At 41.7% G+C, this 27,786-nt stretch overlaps 1 protein-coding gene across 1 annotated transcript; it reads left to right on the top strand.

The window, feature by feature from the left end:
- Window positions 1-5,263: 5,263 nt before the first annotated feature.
- Window positions 5,264-13,076, top strand: LOC128399174 (vomeronasal type-2 receptor 26-like). The gene is made up of 6 exons (XM_053360421.1): window positions 5,264-5,418; window positions 6,596-6,887; window positions 7,298-8,161; window positions 8,499-8,726; window positions 10,902-11,028; window positions 12,178-13,076. The coding sequence occupies exons 1-6, from the start codon at window positions 5,264-5,266 to the stop codon at window positions 13,074-13,076; spliced, it is 2,565 nt and encodes an 854-aa protein (XP_053216396.1).
- The last annotated feature ends 14,710 nt before the right edge of the window (window positions 13,077-27,786 follow it).

Genomic DNA, 27,786 nt, shown 5'->3' with positions numbered 1-27,786 from the left:
TCTTTTTCAAATGGTTATTTGTAGTAGCTGGCTGATGACCTCTCCCCCATTCCCTGCTTTAGACATGCACTCGGTAATGGAAGAAACCATTGTACAGTGCAATGAAGGCTCAGTGGCCATGTTTTACTGTGTCTTGGGCTACATGGGCCTCCTGGCCATTGCCAGCTTCATTGTGGCATTTGCAGCTCGCAAATTACCTGACAGTTTCAATGAAGCCAAGTTCATTACATTCAGCATGTTGCTGTTCTGCAGTGTTTGGCTTTCTTTTGTTCCAACCTATTTGAGCACCAAAGGAAAATACATGGTGGTGGTGGAGATCTTCTCCATCTTGTCCTCCAGTGCTGGATTGTTGGGCTGCATCTTTGCCCCTAAATGTTACATCATTGTTCTGAGGCCTGAGCTGAACAAAAAGGAGCAAATGATAAGGAAAAAGATGTAAATTGTTTCTTTTTTCTTTATCGTATTGCATTGCTATATATCAAGGGTTTTAGTATAAAAGTGGTGACTTTGGGTCCCTCCTCAATGGTGATAATCTATTGTGAGATCAATTTTGGAAAGTTTAGCTTTGTGAAATAAAAACAGAGGTGAGGAATGTTTGGCCAGTAGGCCCTATTTTGCCCAGCTGTGGTCCCAATTCCCAGGCCATTTCTGGCAAACCACACATCCCTTCTTCACAGCTGACATCATATATGTCTTCAAAGTAACAATTAGGAGCATAAAGTGAGTTCAGTTTTTCTCTTCTTGGAGGGTCTCCCTGGAGGGCTGCTTCCAGTTATCCCAGCCCCTGCTTTTGAAACTCTTTTAAGAAGGTTCTGCAGGAGAAGGACTGTGAGGAACATCATAAGAGAGGTCTTTCTAGGAGCATTTGAAACTACTATGTTCCTTGTTAAGTTTGCTGTTGCCAGGAGATTTTGAATCATGTAATCTTGTTGTATTTATAATCCTCAGACCTTGCTTTTTGGGATGTTTTTATATTTGCTATTTTGCTGTTTTGTTACTTTATTCTGAAATTATTCTATGACTGATTTTCAAATATATTCCTTTGTTCTTCAGTTGAGCCACTTTGTCCCCTTTTCATAGAACCATAGAATCATAGATTTGTATAGTTGGAAGGGTTCCTGGGGCCTACCACCTTCTGAAGGAGTCCATTCCTCTGTCAAACATCTCTTACCATCATAAAGTTATTTCCTTTTTAAAAAAATAATATTTATTAAAGTTTCAAAGAAATTACAAAAATAGAAAAAAGAAAAGAAAAAAAGAAAAAAGAACAAAAAATACAAAATACAGAAAAATAGAAAACAGTTAAAAACAAATCAGTCTTTCCATATCTTATCTTTCATTTACTTGTTTCCCTGACCTCCTCTCACCTCCCTTTTTTGTATTCTAATTCAATAGTTGTTTCAGCAAATCCTTACCCTTTTGGCTTTTATCTTAATATTTTATCTTAATATAATGTAACTTTACATTTTCACCTGTTAACAATTCCTCTTTACTTAATCCTTTTATCTTTCCTGCTAAAACCACACAGTTTAATTCCAACCTCTTTCTAACATTCCTTAATTTTACAATATTTCTGTAGATAGACTTTAAATTTCTTCCACTCTTCTTCCACCGACTCTTCTCCTTGGTCTCGGATTCTGCCAGTCATCTCAGCCAGTTCCATGTAGTCCATCACCTTCATCTGCCATTCTTCCCGGGTGGGTAGATTTGTGTTTTCCAGTACTTTGCGATAAAGACTCTCCTCCCTGGAAGAGAGGGGAGTGGTTGTGGGCGGGAGCCCGAGCTCCGCCCCTGGCCGGGGGCCTTAGCTGGCTGGCGCCCACGCCCACCTGGCTGGCGCCCACGCCCACCGGAGGCAGCCAACCAGGTGTCTCCGGGGGGCGTGTTTAGCAGCTTAATGCTGCGGCTCCAGCTCCGCCTCCTCCTCAGTCGTCATCATCCCGCAGCGAGTCACCCACCCTCCACTCCCATTTAGCTCAGGGTCTAGGTTTTTTGGCCTTGCTATGGACCTTAGGTTGGTCGCCCCGGTTGTCTGGGGGGCCTGGTAGGAATTTTTCCATTTGGCATTAGGCTTTTTGGTTTTTTCGCCTACCTCGTAGCAATCGTCACAACTTTTGTGGTATTGGTGGGTAGGTTAGGCATTGGATTCATGTGTGTCAAGGGCTAGGTGTGGCCATCGCCTATGCTATCTACCGTTAAAGGAATCTGGCGGTCGTGTATTCCGTCCGATGCCTGCTTGGCGGGAGGCCATGGCACGACCCTCGGTGACATCAGGGGTGAGCCTATAGTTGGATTAGCATCAACAGGCTCCACCTACTGTTGAATAAACCCACCTCCTATAGTCATCCAATGCCTAAGCCAATACCTTTTCACTGCTGTAATCAATAAAGTTGTGGCCTTTTCTTGCCCATTAACCTTATATCACGTGTCCTTGTGTGTTTATTTCACATAGCGGGGGTCGGGCCCTCGATCCACAAGTATTCTTGCTGCTGTTGTAGCATACATAAGGAAAGTTCTATCCTCCTTTAGCACCAACTGGCCGACCATGCCCAAGAGAAAGGCCTCTGGTTTCTTCTGGAAGGTATATTTAAATACCTTTTTCATTTCATTATAAATCATCTCCCAGAAGGTCTTAATCTTTGGGCACGTCCACCAAAGGTGAAAAAAGGTACCTTCACATTCTTTACATTTCCAACATTTATTATCGGGCAGGTGATAATTTTTTGCAAGCTTGACTGGAGTCATGTGCCACCTGTAAATCATTTTCATAATATTCTCTCTTAAGGCATTACATGCCGTAAACTTCATACCTGTGGTCCATAACTGTTCCCAGTCAGCAAACATAATGTTGTGTCCAACGTCCTGTGCCCATTTAATCATAACAGATTTAACCGTTTCATCCTGTGTATTCCATTTCAACAGCAAGTTATACATTCTTGACAGGTTCTTAGTTTTAGGTTCTAACAATTCTGTTTCCAATTTTGATTTTTCCACCTGGAAACCATTTTTTTTGTCCAAATTATATATCTCCCTTATTTGATAATAGTGAAGCCAGTCTCGTACTTTGTTTTTTAATTTATCAAAGCTCTGCAGTTTTAATCTGTCTCCTTCTTGTTCCAAAATTTCCCAATACTTCGGCCAATTTGCCTCCATATTGAGTTTTTTCAGAGCCTTAGCTTCCATTGGTGACAACCACCTTGGGGTTTTGTTTTCAAGCAAATCTTTATATCTTATCCACACATTAAATAGTGCTTTCCTGACAATATGGTTTTTAAACGATTTATGCGCTTTGACCTTGTCATACCACAAGTATGCATGCTACCCAAAAACATTATTAAAACCTTCCAAATCCAAAATGTCCGTGTTCTCAAGAAGCAGCCATTCTCTCAGCCAGCAAAAAGCGGCTGATTCATAGTAAAGCTTCAAGTCTGGCAGGGCAAATCCACCTCTTTCTTTAGCATCAGTTACAATCTTAAATTTTATTCGGGGTTTCTTGCCCTGCCAAACACCTTTGCATTTCCAACAGTTTTTACAATAACACAAATATCTGCATGGGTGAATAGATGTTTCTCTCTCGCTACTCACCTCCTCTCAATCTGAATTGTGATTGCAGAGGAAGCCACAAAGATGCACAAGCTCTCATCTTTCTCTCATTTTCACACCTCTCTCTCCCCTCTTCACGAGGGAAAGGGTCCCTGCGAAATCCACAGGAACTGGTTAAGGGCACACTGCAAACTCAGGGCTGACCTGAAGGGAGCTGGGCTGCAGGCTAAGTAAAAAATGGGCAAATTGGTAATTATGGTAAGTTATGGTGGAGCTCCATGCACCTCCCCAATACATTCCTATACAGTGGAGGCTAATAAACCAAGACAGCTGTGTTTTTATGCAGCTCCCGGCGCAAGTTTCTTTTTGAAGGCATTCCTACAGTTATAACAGACCTCCACACACATACAAACACACCAAGCAAGGTTAACCCCAAATTCTGATTTTTGCCCTGCCATCCTCCCATCCCAACCCGGCAGGCAAGCGTTCAACGAGGGGCAGTGAGGGATGGCAGCCCCCTCAGTAATGGGGAGGGGGTTCATCCCCTTGCCTTGAAATATGGAGGGAACTGAAGCCCCTTCTGCCCGCTATAGCTGGCACCCCTGATAACATTTTACGTAATATTAATGAACCACAACACTTTCTTGAACCCTTTGCTGGCTAATATGGAGGGTAAGTATATACTCCCCTGAATGGGGTGGCTCTTTCTGGGATAATCTAAGATGGCACTTTAATCACTGAACAAAAATTTTGATACATCATCAGCACTTTTAATTTTTTAACCTCAACAGGGTAATTTATGTCACACAAATTGAACAGCAAAAGAAATAGAAGCAAATTTCCAGGTAGGCCCACAAAATAGAAAAGTTTTCAGCAGGATCTAAGACAGTACTGTGGACACTTGGGTTGTGAATGTGATCTGTGTGGGATGCACATTCGCAACCTGCAGCATTCGCAACCCGCTTCTGTGAATCTGCGCACGTGCGGGTTGCATTCGGCACTTCTGTGCATGCGAAACGTGCGATTTAGTGCTTCTGCGCATGTGCGACCGCCGAAACCCGGAAGTAACCGATTCCGGTACTTCTGGGTTTCGGCGGTCCATAACCTGAAAAAACGCAATCTGAAGTGTCTCTAACACGAGTTATGACTGTACAGTGATAATGGATACCTAATGTATCCTGGTATCATTAGCTCAGCATGGAAAATTCATTCGGTCACTTCTTCTGCCTATAAGGAGCAGAATGGCGATTTTTTAAAAAGAAAAACTGCCACTCAGACACCAAACTCTGAAGAAGTAAATCATAATCCTACCCTGTAATTACCCAGATCACTGCAATTTCTTCACCTGCTCAAACCTCCAAATGGTTCCTGGAAGCAACTAGAAAACAATCAACAAGCAAGCCTGAAAGTGGTTATAATGAATCCTGTGTACTGAGAGCTGGGGCCAGAGGCACACAGGGCTATGCCAATTTAATTTCTGAATCTGTGATATCTGTTAGTATTCAAGAAATGCATTGTTTGTAGCACTCGGAGGCAGATCACACTCTATTATAGGGCTGAGAGAACAGAGCCATGCATCTTTCAATGTAGCCTTTTATTAGGAAAATAGCAAGAATGAAGACAGGAGAGTCTGCATTCAGAAAGAAGCTAGACTGCCAGAATGTTGCTGTTATTGGTTTTGCTGTTCCTAATACCTCCTCTTTCTGGTCCCTCTAATACCATGAGGTGCCCTGTGAATGATCCTATTCCTGTTCCACATGACTGGTACCAGCCAGGTGACTTCATCATTGGTGGAATAGCATCTCATATGTATTATTTTTTCTATGAGGTATTCTTCAAGGAACACCCAACACAGAACCTGTTCGATGTTTCATAGTAAGAATCTTCTATACGCCAAACATTCCTCCAAATCACATTTCCCTTTGTCCCATGTCATGTAGAAAAGAATCCTAAGGAAGGGAGGGCCTAATTGCTGACATTTGGAAGCTGAAATGGGAGGCTTTTGGGGGATGAATGGTGGAATATAAAATCTATCCTCAATTTCAATCACCCCCGGAGTCTTTTACAGTCTACTAAGCTGGCTAATAGGAAATATGACTTTTCCTATCTCATAAAAAAGCTTTCGGTTTTCTAAAGGGATACAGAAAGAGACTTTGTATTTTTTGTTTTCTTCACACAAATTTTATTTGCAATTATTCTGCAGTATACATATTGGGGAGGAGAATGGAGAAAATGGAAATAAATAAATTATTTTAAATGTGACATGGAGGAAAAATTCAAAACATACAACTAGAGCTCTGCCAATCCTGCCAATCCTGGTCCTCCAATATGCAATCCAAATGTATTTTCTAGACTGACTGGCATGCTCCCTTTTTAGGAAAATAAATCTAGAAAGCATTAGGACTACACTAGATTTGTTGGAATCATTGTTACTATTGTTTGTATTTGAAGGGATGTAGAGATTAGCTGAATTACAATGAGGCAATCAAGGATCACCAGAGTTCAGGTTGGATGCTGCAGAGACATCTGAGGCTGTCAAAATGGGACATCAGGCAGAAAAGAGAGTCAGGCATTGGGTGCAAAAACCTGAAGAAGGGCAAGACCATTTTGTCTTGCAGCTGTGTTTTCCTGGGAGAAGGTAAAACTAAGGCTAGCAGACTGCTCTTTCTATCAAATGCCAGGCAGGATAACTTTCTCTGCTTAATTAATGTGGAATGGACACATCAAATGGACACATGCGGTTCTTTACAAGCAAATTTCCTTACCTTTCCCAAATTTGTATTGAGAAGAAAGCCCCACAAGGTTCATCAGGACTTTCAGTGAAATGAATATAAGATTGTAGCTAGCAAAAGTGAAATGTTTAAGCAAGAGGTGAATGAATAACACCATTGCCATGAGCAATGATCAGTATTCATTGGACTGCATGGTGCTATTAAATTAAATGATTTAAATACAAATAAAACGATTTCTTTTCAATATTAACGTATTTCAAACAGAATGTTTCCAGTATTGTGGTACATCCATGTTTTGAATTCATTTACTTTGTTTGCAGTGTATTGACAAAATTCTACCAACATGTCCTTGCCTTGGCATTTGCTGTGAAAGAAATAAATGAGAATCCTAACATCTTGCCCAATGTTACACTGGGGTTCCACACCTATGATAGCTATTATGATGCAAGGATGACCTACCGTACTACATTAGACCTCCTCTTCAATATGTCTAGATTTGTCCCCAATTACAAATGTGACACCCAGAAAAACCTCATATCTATCATTGGAGGCCTTGGTTCTTATACGTCCTTCCTTATTGCAGATACATCAGGTCTCTACAAGCTTCCCCAGGTAGGATACATGGGAAATTATTTCTTCCTTCCTCAACTCAATTTTTGTTCTACTCAGAGAAAACCCATCAGGTAATATTAACTCTGTAATTTTACTCAGAGCAGCCTTACTGAAGTTGATTCATTTCAGTCAGACTTCTATCAATAAGATTTGGTTTGATAGAACTCTAAATATTTATCTATTCATCCCTGTAGACTCATTTTTCTATTTTATTTCTAAGGATATGAGACTGATCTGGTCAAATGTCAAATCAAAATGCAATTTTAAAGGAAGCATATAAAAAGCCTCTACTGGAAGAATCATTGGATGCAAACTTTAAATATTGGTAAAAATAAAAAGTTTTAGGATGCAGGATGAATTTTTTGCACATAACTTCATAACAGCTGTACATTTTTTAATTTTAATTTTAGTTTGCATATGGTTCATTTCCTCCAGAGGAGAGTGACAGAACTGAATTCCCATCCTTTTATCGCATGGTACCCAACGAATCCCATCAGTTTGTGGGGATTATCCGCTTGCTTAAGCATTTTGGATGGATGTGGGTTGGACTTTTTGCTCCTAAAGATAACAGTGGAGAATGTTTCATCAAGACCATGGAGCCACTGCTTTCTCAAAATGGAATTTGTTCAGCCTTTACACAAAGAATCCCACATCAAGTCCACTTCGATAACCTGGATGAAATGAATGATGAAGCTTTAAATGTATATATGCTATTCACAGGAAATAAAGTCACTACATTTATTGTCTATGGAGATTCTCTGACAATGCTAGCATTGAAAGGTGTTGTATTTTTGCGAGACCCAACCAATAAGGAAAATACAGGATTTAAAAAGGTATGGATCTTGACAGCCCAGATTGATTTTATATTACCGGGCCTTCTTAGGTTTTGGGATTTTCAGTTCTTCCAAGGTGCTATATCTTTCACAATTCATTCACAAAATCTTCTCGCATTCAAGGAATTTCTTCAGAGCATGAAGCCTTCCTGGACCCAGGGTGATGGTTTCTTCAAAGTCTTCTGGGAGCAAGCATTTGACTGTATATTTCCAAATCTCAGTGCACCAAAGGAGGTCAATGGCATGTGTACTGGGGAGGAGAGGTTGCAGAGTCTTCCAAGGTCTCTGTTTGAAATGGAACTATCTGGCCATAGCTACAGTATCTACAATGCTGTTTATGTTGTGGCTCATACTTTGCATGCCATTTACATGTCTAGATCCAAGCAGAGAGTAATGGGGAGCATTGGAAGATTAAAAATTCAAGATCAGCAGCCTTGGCAGGTAATGCTGTACAAGTGAAGAATATCAAAAGTACAATAATTTCATTGAAATAATAAGAGAAAGTAAGTTTCCATCACAATTTTCTTGCTCATGGCACTAACTGATAATTTTTTATGTTTTCATATTTGCTTCAGTTTTTGTTTTTGTTCACTGAATGCATAAAAACTTCCATCTGTTATGTCAAAAGAGCTGATTTTTACACTTGATCTATGTAAAATGAAACTACATAACTATATCTAAATAATGCTAATAGAAAGGTATTTGCAAACCAATGCATTTTGTTCAATAACCAGTTTATGTTCTTTCCCCCTTCATCCCTCTTTTCTCTTTCAATTAGCTGCATCATTTTCTCCCTGACATTTCCTTTAACAACTCAGCTGGAGAAAGAGTGTCCTTTACTAATAACAGAGAAATGGGAGGCAGTTTTGACATCACAAACATGGTCACCTTCCCAAACAAGTCCTTCCTTCGAGTGAAGGTTGGATGGGTGGATCCCAATGCTCCCGACAGAAAAGAATTCATTATTCATGAAGACATGATTATGTGGAACAAAGGCTTTAAGCAGGTCTGGAATCAGGGTATTCCTTTGAGCTGATTCACTCTCCAGATGGCCACCACTTTTCTATTTGATAGCTTCATGAGAAAGATCTGGAAACCTAGCTGGAGGCAAATATGAAGTTAGAAAATAAAACTATGTTCTTAGTTGAAAAAAAGTTTAATTATATTTGTTTTGCTTTGTTTACTGTATGTATGGCAAAGAATAGAGTTATTAAGATAAAATTTATTCATGGGGAAAATATGGGTATTTTCTGCTTCAGTTGGAAAGGATCCATGACCTATCAGAAGACCCCATATCAAATCATTTCCATGTCTAAATAGCGTTGACTAAACCCCAACTTTTGCTGTATTCCTAGTGAGTTAATGCTGCCTTCCAATCTGAATCCTGTCTGGGATAATAATAATAATAATAATAATAATAATAATAATAATAATAATAATTATTATTTATACCCCGCCCATCTGGCTGGGCCTCCCCAGCCACTCTGGGCGGCTTCCATAAAAACCAAAAATACAGTAAAATATCACACGTTAAAAACTTCCCTGAACAGGGCTGCCTTAAGATGTCTTCTGAATGTCAGGTAGTTGTTTATCTCTTTGGCATCTGCTGGAAGGGCGTTCCACAGGGTGGGCGCCACTACCGAGAAGGCCCTCTGCTTGGTTCCCTGTAGCTTTGCTTCTCGCAATGAGGGAACCGCCAGAAGGCCCTCGGCGCTGGACCTCAGCGTCTGGGCAGAATGATGGGGGTGGAGACGCTCCTTCAGGATGGGTCAAAACCTTTCAATTGGTTTCTTCTGGCTTTCTTTGTGGCTGTGTGATGCTGCCAGTTAGGAGCCAACAGCATACTCTCCAACATTTCATAATTCCAGGACTGTCCCTGGAAAATCTGGACACAGAGGATATACCGTATTTTTCGCACCATAGGACGCACTTTTTCCCCTCCAAAAATGAAGGGGAAATGTGTGTGTGTCCTATGGTGCGAATGCAGGCTTTCGCTGAAGCCTGGAGAGCGAGAGGCATCGGTGCGCACCGACCCCTCTCACTCTCCAGGCTTCAGGAAGCTATCCGCAAGCCTTGCAAGCCCGGCAGGAGTTCCCGTGGGCTCACAAGGCTTGCGGGCAGCAGCCTGCAGCCCCGGCGAGTGTCCTCAAGCCTTGCGCGCCCGGCAGGAGTGCGCGAGGCTTGGCGCGGCAACCTGTCGCCCGAAGCACGGGGAGCCCTCCGGAGGGCTCCCCGTGCTTTGGGCGAGTGTCCGCAAGCCTTGCGCGCCCGGCGGGAGGTCCCGCCGAGCGCGTGAGGCTTGGGGCAGCAGCCTGTCACCCGAAGCACGCGGAGCCCTCCGGAGGGCTCCCCGTGCTTCGGGCGAGTGTCTGCAAGCCTTGTGCGCCCAGTGGGAGGTCCCGACGGGCGCGCAAGGCTTGGGGCGGCAGCCTGCTGCCCGAAGCATGCGGAGCCCTCCGGAGGGCTCTCCGTGCTTCGGGCGAGTGTCTGCAAGCCTTGTGCGCCCGGCGGGAGGTCCCGACGGGCGCGCGAGGCTTGGGGCGGCAGCCTGTCACCCGAAGCACGGGGAGCCCTCCGGAGGGCTCTCCGTGCTTCGGGCGAGTGTCTGCAAGCCTTGCGCGCCCGGCGGGAGCTCCCGCCGGGCGCGCAAGACTTGGGGCGGCAGCCTGCAGCCCGAAGCATGCAGAGCCCTCCGGAGGGTGCCCCGTGCTTCGGGCAGGTGTGCGCAAGGCTTGGGGCGGCAGCTGCGGCTGCGGGGGGAATAATTTTTTTTATTCATTCCCCCCCCCCCAAAAAAAAGGTGCGTCCTATGGGCCGGTGCGCCCTATAGAACGAAAAATACGGTAAAGTGTTGTGAAGACTCCATAAAAGATGTGGCCAGATTGGGTTTAGGCTTGGTGCCACCCAGCGGTCAATAGGCAACATTGCAAGCTTGCAAAAATAATTGTGTTGTCTCCTCCCTGCTTTATATGGCATGCATTTAATTATGTGAACTGGCTTTCTTGCCACTTGGCAAGTGGGTGAACTAAAGGAAACAGGTTGAGGTTTACCTTGGGCGAATTCTGATTCCAGAGACTTGCCACAGGACTTGGTGAAACTTTTTGGGGGAGGGGATGAGCAGTTCATTTTCTGATTTGAAGTGCAGCGACTGATTCACAGGATCTATCCTGTTTACGGATAGATGATGCCCATTTCTGTTTGCAATGACTACTGCCGGCCTGGTAATCAGAAGAAAAGTAAGGAAGGACAGAAATTTTGCTGCTATGATTGTACTCCATGTCCAGAAGGGAAGATTTCCAACCAAAATGGTAAATAACACTTTTCATTGTAAAATATTAGCAAATATCTGTTGAAAAGAATGTAAATATATGTTGTGCACGTAACCAGCCAGTCCAGTTTAACAGTGCACAGGAAATATTAGAAACAAGAATGGTACATGACATTTTTCATCAAACTCAATTAAGCAATGATTATTGAGTCACATTGATTTAAATGAATTTAAATACTATGTTGTGCACGTAACAACACTATCCTTCTTCAAGTAGTATGGGTAATTGCCTTCCTGTAACTTCTGAAGGAAACATTCAAAAACTAATAACCCTGGTGCAATACTATGCACATAGTATGAAAGTGTTCCCCAGTCATTCCAAAGGTCTTTTTCTTGTACAGTGGTACCTCAGGTTAAGTACTTAATTCGTTCCGGAGGTCCATACTTAACCTGAAACTGTTCTTAACCTGAAGCACCACTTTAGCTAATGGGGCCTGCTGCTGCTGCTGCTCCGCCGGAGCCCGATTGCTGTTCTCATCCTGAAGCAAAGCTCTTAACCTGAAGCACTATTTCTGAGTTAGCAGAGTCTGTAACCTGAAGCGTATGTAACCTGAGGGACCACTGTACACATATCAAGAAGTGCAGATTTGTGCCTTGTGTGTATGACTGGAATGAAACACACTAGGCATCCATACTGGTTGAAATTAGGCCAGACTTATTTTCATGACTGCAGGTTGCCAAAACTGTAGCAAAAAAGAAAGTTATCATTTCAATGAGCACCTGCTGTTCAAATTCCACTCAATGGCTGAGATGCACCCAATATTCTTGGGAGTTGACCAGCACTGGGCACTATTATGCCACAGGACAAGAACCAAAGATTCTACTAAGCTATTATGGGATGAGTTTAGGTAAATCCAGCATCACTTGAGCTAGGGACGTGCTAGGATTCTGTGTCCCTGCCAGCAACAAAAAGAGTGTATCAGTGCAACTGGAGTAAGACCCCCATGTTCAGGGTGCAAGGAGCAGCAGCTTAATATTGTTTGTGGGATAAATTCAGCCGACTACTCAAATAGTAATTCACATACTGTTATATGATCACCTGCTCCCTAAAAATCAGAAGGTTAAGATCAACAGGAAGCAATTGCACACATGAATTGCCAATGGAATTTGACCCTATCCTCTTTTTCAGATATGGATGACTGCGTCAGATGCCCAGCAGATCAATATCCAAACAAGAACAAGAATGGTTGCATCCACAAAATAATAAACTTTCTTTCTTATGATGAATCTTTTGGCATCAGCTTGGCCTCCCTTGCTCTTTCTTTTTCACTAGTCACAAGTTTGGTGATAGGAACTTTTATTAAATACAAAGACACTCCCATTGTCAAAGCCAACAACCAGGATCTCACTTACATTCTCCTCATTTCCCTACTGCTCTGCTTCCTCTCATCTTTGCTATTCATTGGGAAACCTGGGGAAGTGACCTGCATTCTTCGCCAACCAACGTTTGGCATCGTCTTCTCACTGGCTGTTTCATGTGTGTTGGCAAAGACTGTCACTGTAGTTGTAGCTTTCATGGCCACAAAGCCAGGGTCTAGCATGAGGAAGTGGGTAGGAAAGCGTCTGGCCTATGCCATTGTCCTTTCCTGCTCTCTTACTCAAGCAAGCATTTGTACTGTGTGGTTGATGACTTCTCCCCCATTTCCCCATCTAGACATGCACTTGGTAAAAGAAGAAACCATTGTGCAATGTAATGAAGGCTCGGTGACTCTATTTTACTGTGTCCTGGGCTACATGGGCCTCCTGGCCATTGCCAGCTTCATTGTGGCATTTGCAGCTCGCAAATTACCTGACAGTTTCAATGAAGCCAAGTTCATTACCTTCAGCATGTTGCTGTTCTGCAGTGTTTGGCTGTCTTTTGTCCCAACGTATCTGAGCACCAAAGGAAAATCCATGGTGGTGGTGGAGATCTTCTCTATCTTAGCCTCTAGTGCTGGGTTATTGGGATGCATCTTTGCCCCAAAATGTTATACTATCATGCTGAGGCCAGAGCTGAACAATAGGGAGCAAATAATGAGAAAGAACTGAGCAATACCTTTGTTTTTATTTTATTGTTTTGTTGTGTATCAAGGCTTTTAGTGTAGCTGACAGATGCAATAAGAGATATACCTAAAAAGATGGTGAAAGAAGAATGGGAATGTTTAAATAATTATCTAGGGGATAAGGGTTCATCAAGAAAGACCTGGTTATGTTTAGAATGATACTGCATGGGGAAATGTTCCCTGATACCAAGATGAGGGATTCTATGAAATGCAGATAGAGAAAATTGATAAGAATAATGATCTGTTGTGACCTTGACGGAAGCATACAATAGGTGAGCCTTCTTGTGTTTTGGTTCATCTTCCTCTTTTTTTTCTTCTTCTTTTTCTCCCCCCCCCTTCCCCCCTTTTTCCTTTCTTTCTTTTTTCTTTTCCATAATGGCTTATATTCTATGCCGTGCACTTTTGATATTTTTTGTAGTTATTTTTAGCTTTTTCCATTATTATTATTATTATTATTATTATTAAGGATTTTTCTTTTGTAATTTTGGTTGTTTATATTTATCTGTAGTTGTTTAAAGCAAAAGAAAAGTATTTTTTTTAAAAAAGGCTTTTAGTGTAGAGGTGGTTAACAGTGATGTCTCCAGAGTGTCACTGTTTTGTTGGAGGGATTCAAACACACCGTTAGAAGTTAAGATTTTTTAAAAAGTAAGTGCTCTGTCACCATAGTGCAGGGATGGGGAGCTTACTCAAATTTTGCCCATCAGACTGTTGTCAGGCTGCTCCCCACAGAGCACACCCACCTGCCCCACACCTGACAAGTATGGGGTGGGTACTGATATGGCTTTAGAAGAAGAACCAAGAGCTTAAAGGGAGTTCCCAGTTGTTAGCTTTTGGGAGGAATTTATCCACTCCCCCCATGCTGGAACAGCTGATGGGTAATGAAGGCACAGGAGCATCAATAGCCACCACTGAACTTGCTACCAAAATAGTGAGAAAAAAGAAAAGTGGTTTCACTACAGTTGGGGGTTGGGGAAAGGACTTCAGGCCCAGTGGCCCTCCAAACCTCTTTATCATGCCATCAGGACTGTCTCTGGGTTATACTGCTGTTTCATAACCTGAGTGTTTTTGCCTCCCTGGAATGTATCCTTGAACTCTGATAATGTCTCTTGATAGTCTCAATGCTGTATAGCAAGGGGTGTGTACATGCTATATACACTGTACGTCGGTAAAGGTTACATGAATTGCTCTGCCCATAATCAACTCTGGCCCCACTCAATACTGGCCTTGAAAAGTTAGTGGGAAGGGAATTCTGTCCCCAGGTTGCAAAAAGATTCCCCATGAGTATAGCAGTGTATTCATTTGTTTTGTACAGGAGAGTCAAGCAACTTGTTTTAAAACTATAGTTTAAAGGTACAGAGAAATATTGACTCCCATCACTTTGAAGAAAACTGGAGTTAGGAAGTGGCTGTAATCTCAAAATGTTGCCCTGCTGCTTTGTACCCTAAAGCTAATGACATCACTCTGAGTTTCCTGTTTGTGTTTGCTAAGCTTGTAAAACTCAATCTGACACTGTTTTTCTAGTAAGGAGCAGTAGAGACTTGTGGTATGAATTGGGATTTTAAAAAAAGAGCAAAAGTGCCACTCAGCAATTATTCAAATCACTGTAATTTCTTCACCAGGTCAAAACTTCAGGGGCTTTCTAGAAGGAACCAGAAAACAATCAGTTAGCAAGCCTGAAAGTGGGTACAAATAATCCCATGTGCTTTGGAGAGCTGGGGCAGGGCTAAGAGGCAGGGTTTTGTCCTTTCATGGTGAGATGTTATAATCTCTGTTATGTATTCATGGGATTTATTTGTAGCACTTTGATTAAACACAGTTCAGCTTCTCTCTTCTAGAGATGTATTGACTGAGCCATGCACCATTCAATGTAGTGTCTTCAAATACAGCTACTATGGACGGACGGACACAACAGAGTGTGCATACCTTGAGAAACCTGGCTGCCAGGTTCTTGTGGCTATTGGTGTTGCTGTTTCTAATTCCTCCTGCTGTGTTCAAAGCAGATATTACAAAGTGTCCCTGGGGTGATCCTTTTCCTGTTCCACATGAGTGGTACCAGCCAGGTGACCTCATCATTGGTGGGATTGCTTCTCAGATCTGTTATATTTTCTATGAAGTTTCATTCAAGGAACACCCATCACAAAAACTATTTGATGTTCCATAGTAAGAGTCTCCCCACCCACATCAATCTTCCACGTAACTTTTCTTAAATTTTATTTTTACCTTTTTCTCTTGTTTAAAGGTAGGGCTTGTCATTTCACTGACATTTGTAACTTGCACCGAGAGCTTTTGGGGGCAAACAGTGGGCTTAAAAATTCTTCTCATTTTCAATCCCTTTCTGAACCTTTTGCAGTCTGCTAAAACTACCAGAAGGAGGGATGTTTTCTATTTTGTAAAAGAATGAGGAAAGTGACTGTGATTTTGGTTTTATATGCACCAGGTGTGATTGCAATACAGATATTGAGGAGCATAAGGCTGAAAATGAAAATAAATAATTGAAAAAAAAATAAGGTAACCCAGGGATGAAATTCAAAATAATAATAAAAACCAACCTGTGCTAAATCCTTTCCTCCATTTCCCCCAAAGCTTCCTTCCCACTTTTAGGGTGCTTTCAATTTTCAGTGTGCGGGGAGTTGAGATTAACTTTTGGGTTTGAAGTGGCTAACATTGTTGAGGGTGGTTATCTTTCTATTAGTCATTTCATCTACGCCACCTGATTTGAAAGAAAAAGTTCTGTTGTGAAATATCCTGGGCTTTAATTGGGAAGTTGGCTTCTAACCACATGCAGTCAACACTTGCTGATTTTCCTTTTAAAGAAAGTCCTTCCTTCTAAGTACACAAATGTATAAAATATTTCCACATGGGAAGGAATCATTTTTTAAAGAAAATCCACACTTTTCAGGAGCACTTTGTCCAGCGCCTGAACATTCCCACACTTTGTCCTGAGCCCAATCAGCCAAGGAAGGCAGACATCAGATAGTTAATTCTTTATTAACAAAAGTGTGCACTTCCAGCAGCAAATAAAGCACCTGGATACAAACGAACATATATGATATAAGCATGATGCCCTATGCCCTATGAAGCAGTTGCAGCAACCATGGGACTATCCACCCCAGCTTATGTATCTTCCTCTGATGGGGTGTATGCATGGGACCTGAGGCTTCTTCTACATGGAGATTGTCACTGCTCTTCCCTCTTCCAGGACACAAATTTGCCTGGACAGCCTCTTCTTCCTGTACCTGCCCTTTTACCTCTGACTGCTTTGACCTGTCCTCTTTCCCCTTCCCTGGCTCCTGCCTCAAGAGAGACACCAAATCCCATAAATCAGTGGTCCCCTCTCCCAGGTTTTCTGCTGACCCCTCTGCACCCACCATACACTCATGAGTAAACAAACAAATCCCTGTGTTGCAAAATATGAGTCAGCAATATCAAAAGCAACATGATGGCCAGAAACAATTACAATATGAAAAACTTTATGGAATAATTCAAAACATCAAAACTAACAAACTGAAGCCTCTGAAAGTCTTTGAAAGTCCTTAAATGAATCACGGTGCCAGACTTTATCCGGCGGAGAACAAGCTGTGAAGCTTTGTATAACCAGCAAATGTCCAATTCTGATGTCCAACTCTGAACTCTGCTGAACAGTGTTTCCAGATAACAACTACTGTTTCATTGAATTCTTCATCAGCCAATTAGTTCAACATTTGTAAGTAGAAAGATATTCATTAACCAATCTTTTTTTCTAATAGAACAGTGACTACATAATCGCATGAGCACTGTTCCAGAGTACTTTTCATTCTCATGTATATTATATTTATTAAAAAAAAGATTGGTAAAGTATGGCACCATGATTCCTTTAAGGAATTTCAGAGATTTTCAGATACTTCAGTTTGTTAGTTTTGATGTTTGGAATTATTCCATAAAGTTTTTCATATTGTAATTGTTTCTGGCCATTGTGTTGCTTTTGATATTGCTGACCCACCATACACTCAAAAGAGTTCTGCCAATCCCAGAGACACTTATAAGAAAGTCAGGAAGGTGAACCACCAAAGAAGGTTGCAGTATGCATACCACAAGAAAGATTACTTGTGGACAGAAATAAAGGTCAGTCATAAAGAAACACTGTCTACTTAGGAAGTAAGTAATTACCCCCCGCCCGCCCCCAAAAACCCTCACATCCCATGCATGGTAATTTAATAGAAAATTCCTCTAAACACATAATTTAATTCCTTTCCTTTGGAAATAGGAGGAATTTGTATGAAGCCTAAGGTGTTACCAAGCATTTCTTGTGGAAGCTGAGGATTAAACTGGGGACTTCCTGTATGTAAAATTTGTTTGTTTGTTTTATTTATTAAATGTGTATACTGCCATATACTCTACACCCTAGATCTCTGGGTGATTTCAATTATAAACTATCATAGCTCTGCATGACTGCTGTTGTGGTGCAGAGCAATGGCCTTTCCCCAACTGTCTACTGAGAAGAAAGCCCTACTGAATCCATACTTTAAGTTAAGTGAATAAATGATTACAACCTTCATGGTCCAGAGCATAGTTCTGAGATATGTGAAGGTCATATGCTTAGCGAGAAACAGGGTAATTTTTTTTTGTATTTTGTACACTGAGATGAAAAGCCCAAAGACAGGATGAACCCAATAGATGTGTAAAAATACTATGGAAAGCAGGAGTGCCCTAATCAACCATTAATTTTCTGTAGAGATATTTATTACCTTTGATTAACGGCAAATAAATAAATAAATTTCAATCTAAATCAGTTTCAGGCAGAAAATGTTTGCGATTGTGGAGCATTGATCTTGGAAATAATTAACTTTATTTGCAGCATAGTGACAAAATTCTACCAACATGTTCTTGCCTTGGCGTTTGCTGTGAAAGAAATAAATGAGAATCCTAACATCTTGCCCAACTTCACTCTTGGCTTCCACATCTATGATAGCTATTATGATGCAAGGATGACCTACCGTACTCCCCTAGACCTGCTCTTCAAAATGCACAAATTTGTCCCCAACTACAAATGTGACTTTCAGAAAAACCTCATATCCATCATTGGGGGACTCGGGGCTGGTACCTCCTTTCTTATGGCAGACATATTAGGTCTCTACAAGATTCCACAGGTAGGATGTATGAATGGGAGCCTGGTGTGTTTTGTTTTGTTTTGTTTTTGCTCCCTTTATGTGTCCTCAGAGTAGACACATCAGGTAGCATTTAAGATTGTTATGAGTTTGCTTGAATAGGCTTCCCTTCTAATTCTTGGAGGTGAATTTAACAAAGTGCTAAAATAAAGGCCAAACCATTTTCCCATGTCCAGGAAACCACCTGACAGAGGAACCATCAAAGAAAACAAAGAATGGTAATGGCTGAGTTGGTAAGCAAACAAAGGGTTGGAAGTGGGGCCATTTAAAAAGCTGAGATTTGGCAAGTGGGGGAAGCCCCTCTCTGAGCCCAATGAGTCGAAAGACAAAACCTTGGAAGGAGAGGAGAGAGGTGGGAGGGGTGTTTCGGGGGGTGTAGAGGAGTTTTGCTTGATGTAACCAAGAGTCAAAAGTTGTGTTTTGAAAGCAATTTGCAAGCTGGAAAAAAAGCAACCAAAGCAATGTGGGCTGGGAGTTTTGAATCCAAGGTGACCACTTTGAAAGAAACAAGACCCTCTTGGAGTGCAATGTTCAGGTTGTACAGGGTGAGTCTTTTAAAAGAGGCCCCATGGAACATGTGTATTCTGTATCCACGGGGCCTCTTTTAAAGGACTCAGCCTGTATATATGTGTAAATAAACCATATATCATAAAGACACCACGGTCTCTGGTGTGCCTCATTTCCAAAGGAAACACAAACCCTCCATAAGTGCCTTGACCCCTGCAGTCTCACACTGCTATGGAGATTGGGCTGGTGTATAAAAGTATCATGACTAAGTCAGGTCCTTTAATTTCTATGGGTGTATTCTTTATTCTGTTTTTCCTACATCTTTATTTAATTTTTCCTGTCCATGTCATTCTCTTTGTTTTATTTTTAGGGATGTGCAACTGATCTGTTCAAATCTCAAATCAAAATGGGGAATGGGGAAAGAAACTTATAATAAACCCCAAATGGATAAATCCTTAGCTTTAACCTGTGGATTACTCCAAAAATATCTATTGAATAAGAAATCATGTTGTATAGGATGAGTGCTCTTGACATAACTAGATAATATGTGTACATTTCCTTTCAGCTCACATATGGTTCATTTCCCCCAGAGGAGAGTGATTTAAAACAGGTTTCTGCATTTTACCGAATGGTACCCAATGAACTCCATCAGTACATAGGGATTATTAGCTTGCTTAAGCATTTTAGATGGACATGGGTTGGACTCTTTGCTCCAGATGATGCCAAAGGAGAATATTTCATCAACCTCCTGGAGCCACTGCTTTCTCAAAATGGAATTTGTTCAGCCTTCACACAAAGAGTCCCACAACTAGTCCACTACGATGACTTGGATGAAATTGCTGCTATAGCCTTAAATATGTATGTACCATTCACAGATAATAAAACCACTACATTCATCATCTATGGAGAATCTTTGATGATTATATGGCTGAGAGCTATCATATTTTTGCGAGATCCTACAGATAAGGAAGACATTTCATTTAGAAAGGTGTGGATCTTGACAGCCCAGGTTGATTTCATATTAATGGGGTTTCCTAAGACTTGGGGACTCCAGCTCTTCCATGGTGCCATTTCATTCACAATTCACTCACAAAATCTTCTAAAGTTCACCAAATTTCTTCAGAGCATTAAGCATTCCCAGAGCCAGGGAGATGGTTTTTTCAAAGACTTCTGGGAGCAAGCATTTGACTGTTTCTTACCAAATCCCAATGTGCCAATGAAGGCCAATGACATATGCACTGGGGAAGAGAGGTTGCAGAGTCTTCCAGGGCCTCTTTTTGAAATGTGCATGACTGGCCACAGCTACAGTATCTACAAAGCTGTCAATATTGTGGCTCATGCCTTGCATGACTTTTATTCATCTAGATCCAGGCAGCAAACAATGGGAGGAAGTCAAATATTAGAACTTCGGGATCTGCAGCCTTGGCAGGTAATGCTGTACAAATGAAGTGAAACAAAAGACATTATTATTTAAATCAACAATTTATTACACGATTAAGACAAGTAACTGCTGAAATGATGTTCCACATCCTACTGACTGCCAATGTTTTATGTTTCCATATTAATCTCTCTACATTTTGCCTGAAAATGTTTTTTTGTGTGTTCCATCAATCCATAAAGTGCCCACATCCAATGTAAAAACAAAATAGAACGGATTTTTAACACTTGCTCTTTGTTAGTTGATGTTGAATAAATATACATAAAAAGGATACTGGTAAGGCATGTCATTGTCGCCAATATTTTCATAACATTCTTTCCCCCTCATGTCTCTTTTCTCCTTCAATTAGCTTCACCCCATTTTTCATAGCATTTCATTTAACAACTCAGCTGGAGAAACAGTATCATTTACTGATAACAGAGAAATGCGAGGTGGATTTGACATAATGAACATGGTCACATTTCCAAACAAGTCCTTCATTCGAATGAAAATAGGATGGGTGAATCCTAATGCTCTTGATGGAAAAGAATTCATCCTTCATGAGGACATGATCATTTGGCACAATGGTTTTAACCAGGTTGGGTTCTGGGGTATTCTTGTGGGCTCCTGACTTTCCACATCAGTCCTTCAGATGCTCAGAATAACCACCATTCTTCTCTTGGAGAAGTTCATAGAAATAATATGTATATTTTCTAACAATATTTGGATATGAACTTCTAATAATATTTACTATGCCTCATATATAGGTGACAGAGCTCAGGATGATCCAAATGAAAATTATTCATGAAGCAAAAATGGGTTGATTCAGTTTTAATGGAAACAGGGGCATAGCTCAGTTGAAGTTCCATATTATATTCTTTTCAGGTCTAGGTAGGGCTGAACCACCCAATCTCATCTGCATTCCTATAGAGCTGATATTGCTTCCCCGTCATCCTCAAAGCATCAAACATATTTGTGAGAGTTGCCAGAAGCCTGGAAAGAGTAATCCACTTCTGGTTTATATTGGGGATGCATAAACAGAGACTATATAACACTTTCCCACCTGCTTCCTTCTCTTGCTCCTGGCATGCTGTGTGAGATATGCTGGTTGCCACAGTTGGGGCCAGGTAAAATATTTTGTTCTCTTCTTTCTTTGTCTGGCTCAGGTTGGAGGTATTTTTCCTTCTACTTCATATGCCTAACCAGAAGCTCCAGATAACTGCAGTTACTTGTGGGAGTCAGATAATTGGTTGAATTTGCTTTCTGGTCACTTGACATGTATATACAGGAGAGGGAAAGGGTTGCCAAAACTGGTTTGTATGCTGTTGTCAGGGACCATGCTGAGGAGGGCTGTACTGAGGAGGAATGGTGGGAGCCTCCCTCTGCTCCAGATCCTGAATCTTCCCAGAAGCAGGAGGACAGTGTAGATTTGGAACAGTGATTTGCAGAGGGACATCATTCAGAAGGCAGAAGCTGGGAAATACTGGATGGGAAACAGCTAGGAGAAGAAACACTGGAAGAGAGAGGGTTAACAGATTCACAGTCTCTGGACAGCATTCACACACACACCCTTCTCCAAAGTCATGGAGAGCTCAGAAAGTGGCAGAAGAGAAAGCACAGAGGGTACAAGCTCAGATTACATGACGTAAGAGTGACATAGATTAATAGGGACGAAAGGGGATGTGGTCCTTAATTGGGAGCACTGCCTTTTCCAGGAGATGTGTTCTTTATTCTCTTGCTGTGATTATTAAAGTTTCTAACTGGTGAGAAGACTCCTTTTCTGCTTGTTCTGCTTATCTACTGCCCCGGGGGGGGGGGACAATTCCTTGAAGCCTGACAGCTGTGGCCTCTATGGCCTGTTCAACAGGGTATGTTCACTTGACATATTAATCAATGTGGACCTTAGATGGGGTGTGAATCAGGAAGATCTCACCCAATCAAGAAAGGCTTAGAAGAGTGCTAGAGGTTTGCCACACCTGGTCTTCTCCCTATATAGTTTACAATTCCTTAGCATTAATAAAATGGTCCTAATTTAATATATATATTGTGTTTTGCATCTTTACTTCTGATTTCCTAAGACAAACATTTAACTTCATATAACATACATTTTCTGTAAAAACGTTTAAGGGATGAGTGGTCCACTTTCTTATTCGAAGCTCAACAACTTAAAATTTCTTTCAAGTATTTCTCCCTTTGGAAATTATTTCTGGTTTATTGATAGGTGATCCCTATTTCTGTGTGTAATGACTACTGCTGCCCTGGTAATCAGAAGAAAAAGAAGGAAGGCGAGAAATTTTGCTGCTATGATTGTTTTCCATGTCCAGAAGGGAAGATTTCAAACAGAAATGGTATATGACAATGATCCCCTACTTACTGTGTGGCATAATGGTTAGAGTGTCAGACTATGACCTGGGAGACCATGGTTCAAAACCCCACAGGGTTCAAATGAAGCCCACTGGATTGCCTTGGGCTACTCATAATAAAAATAATTTTATCATTTATTCCCTGTCCATTTGCCTGGGTTCCCCCAGCCACTCCAGGCAGCTTAGAGCACATATAAAATCACAGAAAACCTCAACCATTAAAAACTTCCCTATTCAAGTCTTCCTTCAGATGTCTTCTAAAACTCATGTAGTTGTTTATCTTTTACATCTGATGGGAGGGCATTCCACAAGGAAGGCACCACTGCCAAGAAGGTCCTCTGCCTGGTTTTAACCAGGAGACCCTTGGAGGAGGAGCTCAGTTTCTGGACTGAATGATGGAGGTGGAGATGCTACATCAGGTATACTGGGCCAAGGCTATTTAAGGCTTTAAAGGTCACCATCTCTTGACCTAACCTACCTCACAGGGTGGTTGTGAGGTTGAAATGGGGAGGCAGAGAACCATGTATACTACCCTGAGCTCCATGGAAGAAAATGGAGGTATATAATTGTATAATGATGACAACAATGATGATGATACTGTCAGAGAGTATTGGCTTCAGAACCAATTTTTACTTTTGTTTTTGAATAAAGAGGGCATCGGGTGAGGACACTGATGTAGAAATAAATCCCCCTATTTTCATCAAAGGAATGCTGGAGGGTATGGAATTGGCATGGCAGCATTGTTTCACTTGGATCTGCCATCCTGAAATCACCAGATAAAGCCTACTGACCTCCACCTGCAGGGTGAATGGAGTGGCAGCTTAAACTGTTTTAAGCAAACTTTGATAATTTCAGTCAACATCTGTAACAACAATTCAAATCATTCCACATCAAATCATACTCATTCAGAATAAGAAGGTTCAGATCAACAGCATCAACAACTGTTACACAGGAGGCAAAAAAATAGACATGCATTGCCACTAAAATTTTATCCTCTTCTGTTTTATTCAGATATGGAAAACTGCTTCCGATGCCCAGAAGATCAATATCCAAACCAGAACAAAAATGGATGCATCCCCAAAATAATAAGCTTTCTTTCTTATGAGGAACCATTAGGGATCAGCTTAGCCTCAGTTGCTCTTACTTTTTCCCTAATCACAATATTGGTGCTAGGAATGTTTATTCAACAAAAAAACACTCCCATAGTGAAAGCCAACAACTGGGACCTCACATGCGCTCTCCTAGTCTCCCTCCTGCTCTGCTTCCTCTCATCTTTGCTGTTCCTAGGAAAACCTGGGAAAGTGACCTGCCTTCTTCGCCAACCAACTTTTGGCATTGTCTTCTCAGTAGCTATTTCTTGTGTGTTAGCCAAAACCATCACCGTAGTTGTAGCTTTCATGGCCACAAAACCAGGCTCCAGTATGAGGAAGTGGGTGGGGAAAAGGCTGACCAATGTCATTGTTCTCCCCTGCTCTCTTACTCAAGCAAGCATCTGTACTGTGTGGTTGATGACTTCTCCCCCATTCTCCAACCCAGACATGCACTCAGTAATGAATGAAATCCTTCTGCAGTGCAATGAAGGGTCAACTACCTTGTTTTACTGTGTCTTGGGCTACATGGGCCTCCTGGCCATTGCCAGCTTCATTGTGGCATTCAAAGCTCGCAAATTACCTGGCAGTTTTAATGAAGCCAAGTTCATCACCTTCAGCATGTTGCTGTTTTGCAGTGTTTGGCTGGCCTTTGTTCCAACCTATCTGAGCACCAAAGGGAAATCCATGGTGTTGGTGGAGATCTTCTCCATCTTGTCTTCCAGTACTGGATTGTTGGGATGCATCTTTGCCCCGAAATGTTACATCATTGTGCTGAAGCCAGAGCTGAATAGCAGAGAGCAACTAATAAGGAGAAAGAAGTGAACAATATGTTTGTTTTTATCCTATTTTATTGTTATATGCCAGGCATGTCCAACTCCCAAGAGACTGAGATCTACTCCCACTATGAAAAAACTGGCAGTGATCTACCTATTGGATTGACCAAACTTGTTGGGTTGATCAAAGTTGTTGAGCTTTTTGGGAGGGACAAAGAACCAAAGTTGTTGGACATGCCTGTTATATACTAAGGGGTTTAGTATGTAAGTGGTTACTATGAATGTCCACTGAATCCCATGCTTTTGAGGAAGCTATTTCAAATTAATGCCACTTCCCAGCTTCGTTTTTTCCCCAGGGGAAGGCAGTCAGCATTTCTCTGTAGTTTAAAAACAAGTGTCTTTACTCACCTGCATGAACAAACAAAAGTTTTCGCTGTACTTGATTGGATGGAAACCCTTTTCAGACTGAGGACTAAATTCCCCTCTGAGGACTATATTCCAATGGCTGGTGGCTCGAGAGATGAAAGTAGACAGAGCACCTAATGACATTATCAGATTTCAAGGGCACTTCCAGCCACACAAAAAACACATGGGTGTTTGTGAAGAGGAGTCAGTGAAGGCTATAACCTGGGGAGAGTTCAGAGGGCCAGAGAGGGAAGTTTGGGGCTGACTTACAGCTTCTGAGATCCACCCTCCCCTGACTGAAACCACATGCCAGATGCCTGTTCTCAACCATCCCACAGTATAGGTCTCCTCTCTTCAGTCTGCTCTTTCTATTTTGTTCTCTTTCTTTCCCCTAAGCACTGAGTTATTCTCAGCCTATCCTGTATTAGCTTGTAATGAACCTCACTGTAATAAAAAGGAATACTGAAGAAAAAGCAAGCTCAGACTGTGTTCTTACCCAGTGCCAGTTAGCTCATCTTAATTCTCAAAGCACTGATTAAATCCCAGCACCCAGGAATCTAGAGGGAGTCAGGGCACCCACAAACCCATGATACTTTATATTTACTGCGTGTAATCTTAAAAAAAAATTGCAAAGGGATCTGGTGTTTGAAGAGAACTAAAAAGATTTTTTTATCAGTTATTTAAATGATTCCATGTGAACCAGTTGATCTATTTACTTGAAGCATTACTTTTCTCTCACTCTTCAACCAAAAAGGTCTCCCACAACAGTTTTTGCCAGTGATAGCCTGGCGTCAACACTGGAGTTCATAACCTAAAATGGGAAAGGGGATTTGGAGGAATGTAGATGCCAGGGAATAAATTTAAAGGTTTTCTGCTGCTGCTGCTACTAATTGCCAGCATATCTAATGCTTCTAATAATACAAATACTGATAATATGACTGAGAAAGAGGAAGGGCCAAGGTGAAACAAGACAGATCCTTGAGGACTCATATATTTATTTAGTCAAGCATTTCTTTGCCCCTCTCTTCACAAAAACAAATCTGCCACATCAGTGGATAAATATCAACAATGTGATGCTACCTTGTCTGAGGCTTGCAATCTAAAAGGCATGACACAAAAGGAAAGGAAACTGACAGAGATGTAGAGAGGGAAACATTCTTACTGTGGAACCTCAAACTGATTCTGTGAAGGAGGCTCTTTGAAGAAAACTTCATAAAATACATAATAGAGCTGAGAAGCTATCCCACCATTGATGAGACCACCTGGATGGTACCACTCATGTGGAACAGGAAATGGATAATTCACAGGGCACCTCAAAGTATCTTCTTTGCAGTCGACAGGGAACTGCAGAGTCAAAAATACCAAGAGCCCCAACATCCTGGCCTCCTAGCTTCTCTAAAAATACAGACCCTCCTGTGCCCATCAGTATCAAGTTATCGTCTTGAGCATGATACTATGAGTGATGCTTGGCCTTGCCAACTCAGTTCTAAAACAGAGTTCTGTGAGCTGTTTCTGATAATCAAAAGATTGCATATGAAACAGTAGATGAGATTGCCAACACTCTGATTTTAGGTGTGGCAAAAAAAATAATCAGAAATTAAACTGATGAAGTATTGTCCATCTTTTGCCCCTATTCCCAGTTCTCCATGGCACCTGGTATAATTTATAATGGTATCCAGGCTTGTATTTTTGACATCCATAGGGCCAATGGTTGAATGTAGTGTTTAAGAGTGGTGGACTCGTAATCTGATGAACCGGGTTCACTTCCCCGCACCTCCACATGCAGCTGCTGGGTGACCTTGGGCTAGTCATACTTCTCTGAAGTTGCTCAGCCTCACTTACCTCACAGAGTGTTTGTTGTAGGGGAGGAAGGGAAAGGAGATTGTTAGCCGCTTTGAGACTCCTTAAGGGGAGTGAAAGGCGGGGTATCAAGTCCTAACTACTACTACTACTACTACTACTACTACTACTACTACTACTGCTACTCCTCCTCCTCCTCCTCCTCCCCTTCTTCTTCTTCTTCTTCTTCTTCTTCTTCTTCTTCTTCTTCCTCTTCCTCTTCCTCTTCCTCTTCCTCTTCCTCTTCTTCCTCTTCCTTCCTTCTAAGAAACCTCTCTGGCTGTCAGGCTTCAGGGAATTGGCTTCCTCCCACCGTGGTGGCAGTAGATAAGCAGAACAAAGGAAAGGAGTCTTCTTACCAGTTAGAAACTTTAATAATCACAGCGAGAGAACAAAGAACAAACTTCCTAGAAATTAAGTTCACCAACTCTCCCATCCCTTATTAATCTACATCTTGTAATCTGAGTTTGGAACTGCTGTGTTTTCTATTCTGCCACTTTCTGAGCTCTCTAGGACTTTGGGGAAGGGGGGTGGATACTCTCCAGAAACTGTAAATCTCTTAACCCTCTCTCTTCCAGTGTTTCTTCTCCTAGTTGTTCCCCATCCAATATTTCCCAGCTTCTGCCTTCTGAACTATATCCTTCTGCAAACCACTGTTCCAAATCTATACTGTCCTCCTCTCCTGTGAAGATTCAGGATCTGGATCAGGAGCTCCTGTGAAGATTCAGGATCCAGATCAGGAGGGGGAGGCTCCCACCATTCCTCCTCAGTGCAGCCCTCCTCAGATCGGTCCCTGACACTGCATTTGATTATGTGAACAAATCATGGTGATTTGGATGATTGCAGGGAGAGATAATAACTTTCACAGATGTTTAGCTCAGAGTGGCACTTTTGGCAACCAAGATGCTGGTGCTTGTGTGTTTACTCTAAGTCTGAACACATCTCTGCTCCCTTGTGGCACAAAAAAAAAATGTCAATTGGTTTTCTGTTTTCCCATGTGAGTCAATGCCAATCAAAGTGAAGCCATTTTCTTTGGAGTTGCAAAATGCAGCAAATCCAAATACAATGGAATCAGTTTAAGACAAAGGTATCACTCAGTTTTTCTCATTATTTGCTCCCTATTGTCCAGCTCAGGCCTCAGCACAATGATGTAATAC

Source organism: Podarcis raffonei, chromosome 13 (genome assembly GCF_027172205.1).
Source record: "Podarcis raffonei isolate rPodRaf1 chromosome 13, rPodRaf1.pri, whole genome shotgun sequence".
Taxonomy (NCBI): domain Eukaryota; kingdom Metazoa; phylum Chordata; class Lepidosauria; order Squamata; family Lacertidae; genus Podarcis; species Podarcis raffonei.
The sequence above is the reverse complement of the archived record's forward strand: the minus strand, read 5'-3'. Positions and strand labels throughout refer to the sequence as shown.

Bases quoted from the DNA above. Each gene is read 5' to 3' on its own strand.
- LOC128399174 (XM_053360421.1), top strand. From the start codon at position 5,264: ATGAGGTGCCCTGTGAATGATCCTATTCCTGTTCCACATGACTGGTAC. The intron at 6,888-7,297 runs GTAGGATACATG...TTTTAATTTTAG, and splicing joins GTCTCTACAAGCTTCCCCAG to TTTGCATATGGTTCATTTCC. The intron at 8,727-10,901 runs GTCTGGAATCAG...GTTTACGGATAG, and splicing joins GGAACAAAGGCTTTAAGCAG to ATGATGCCCATTTCTGTTTG.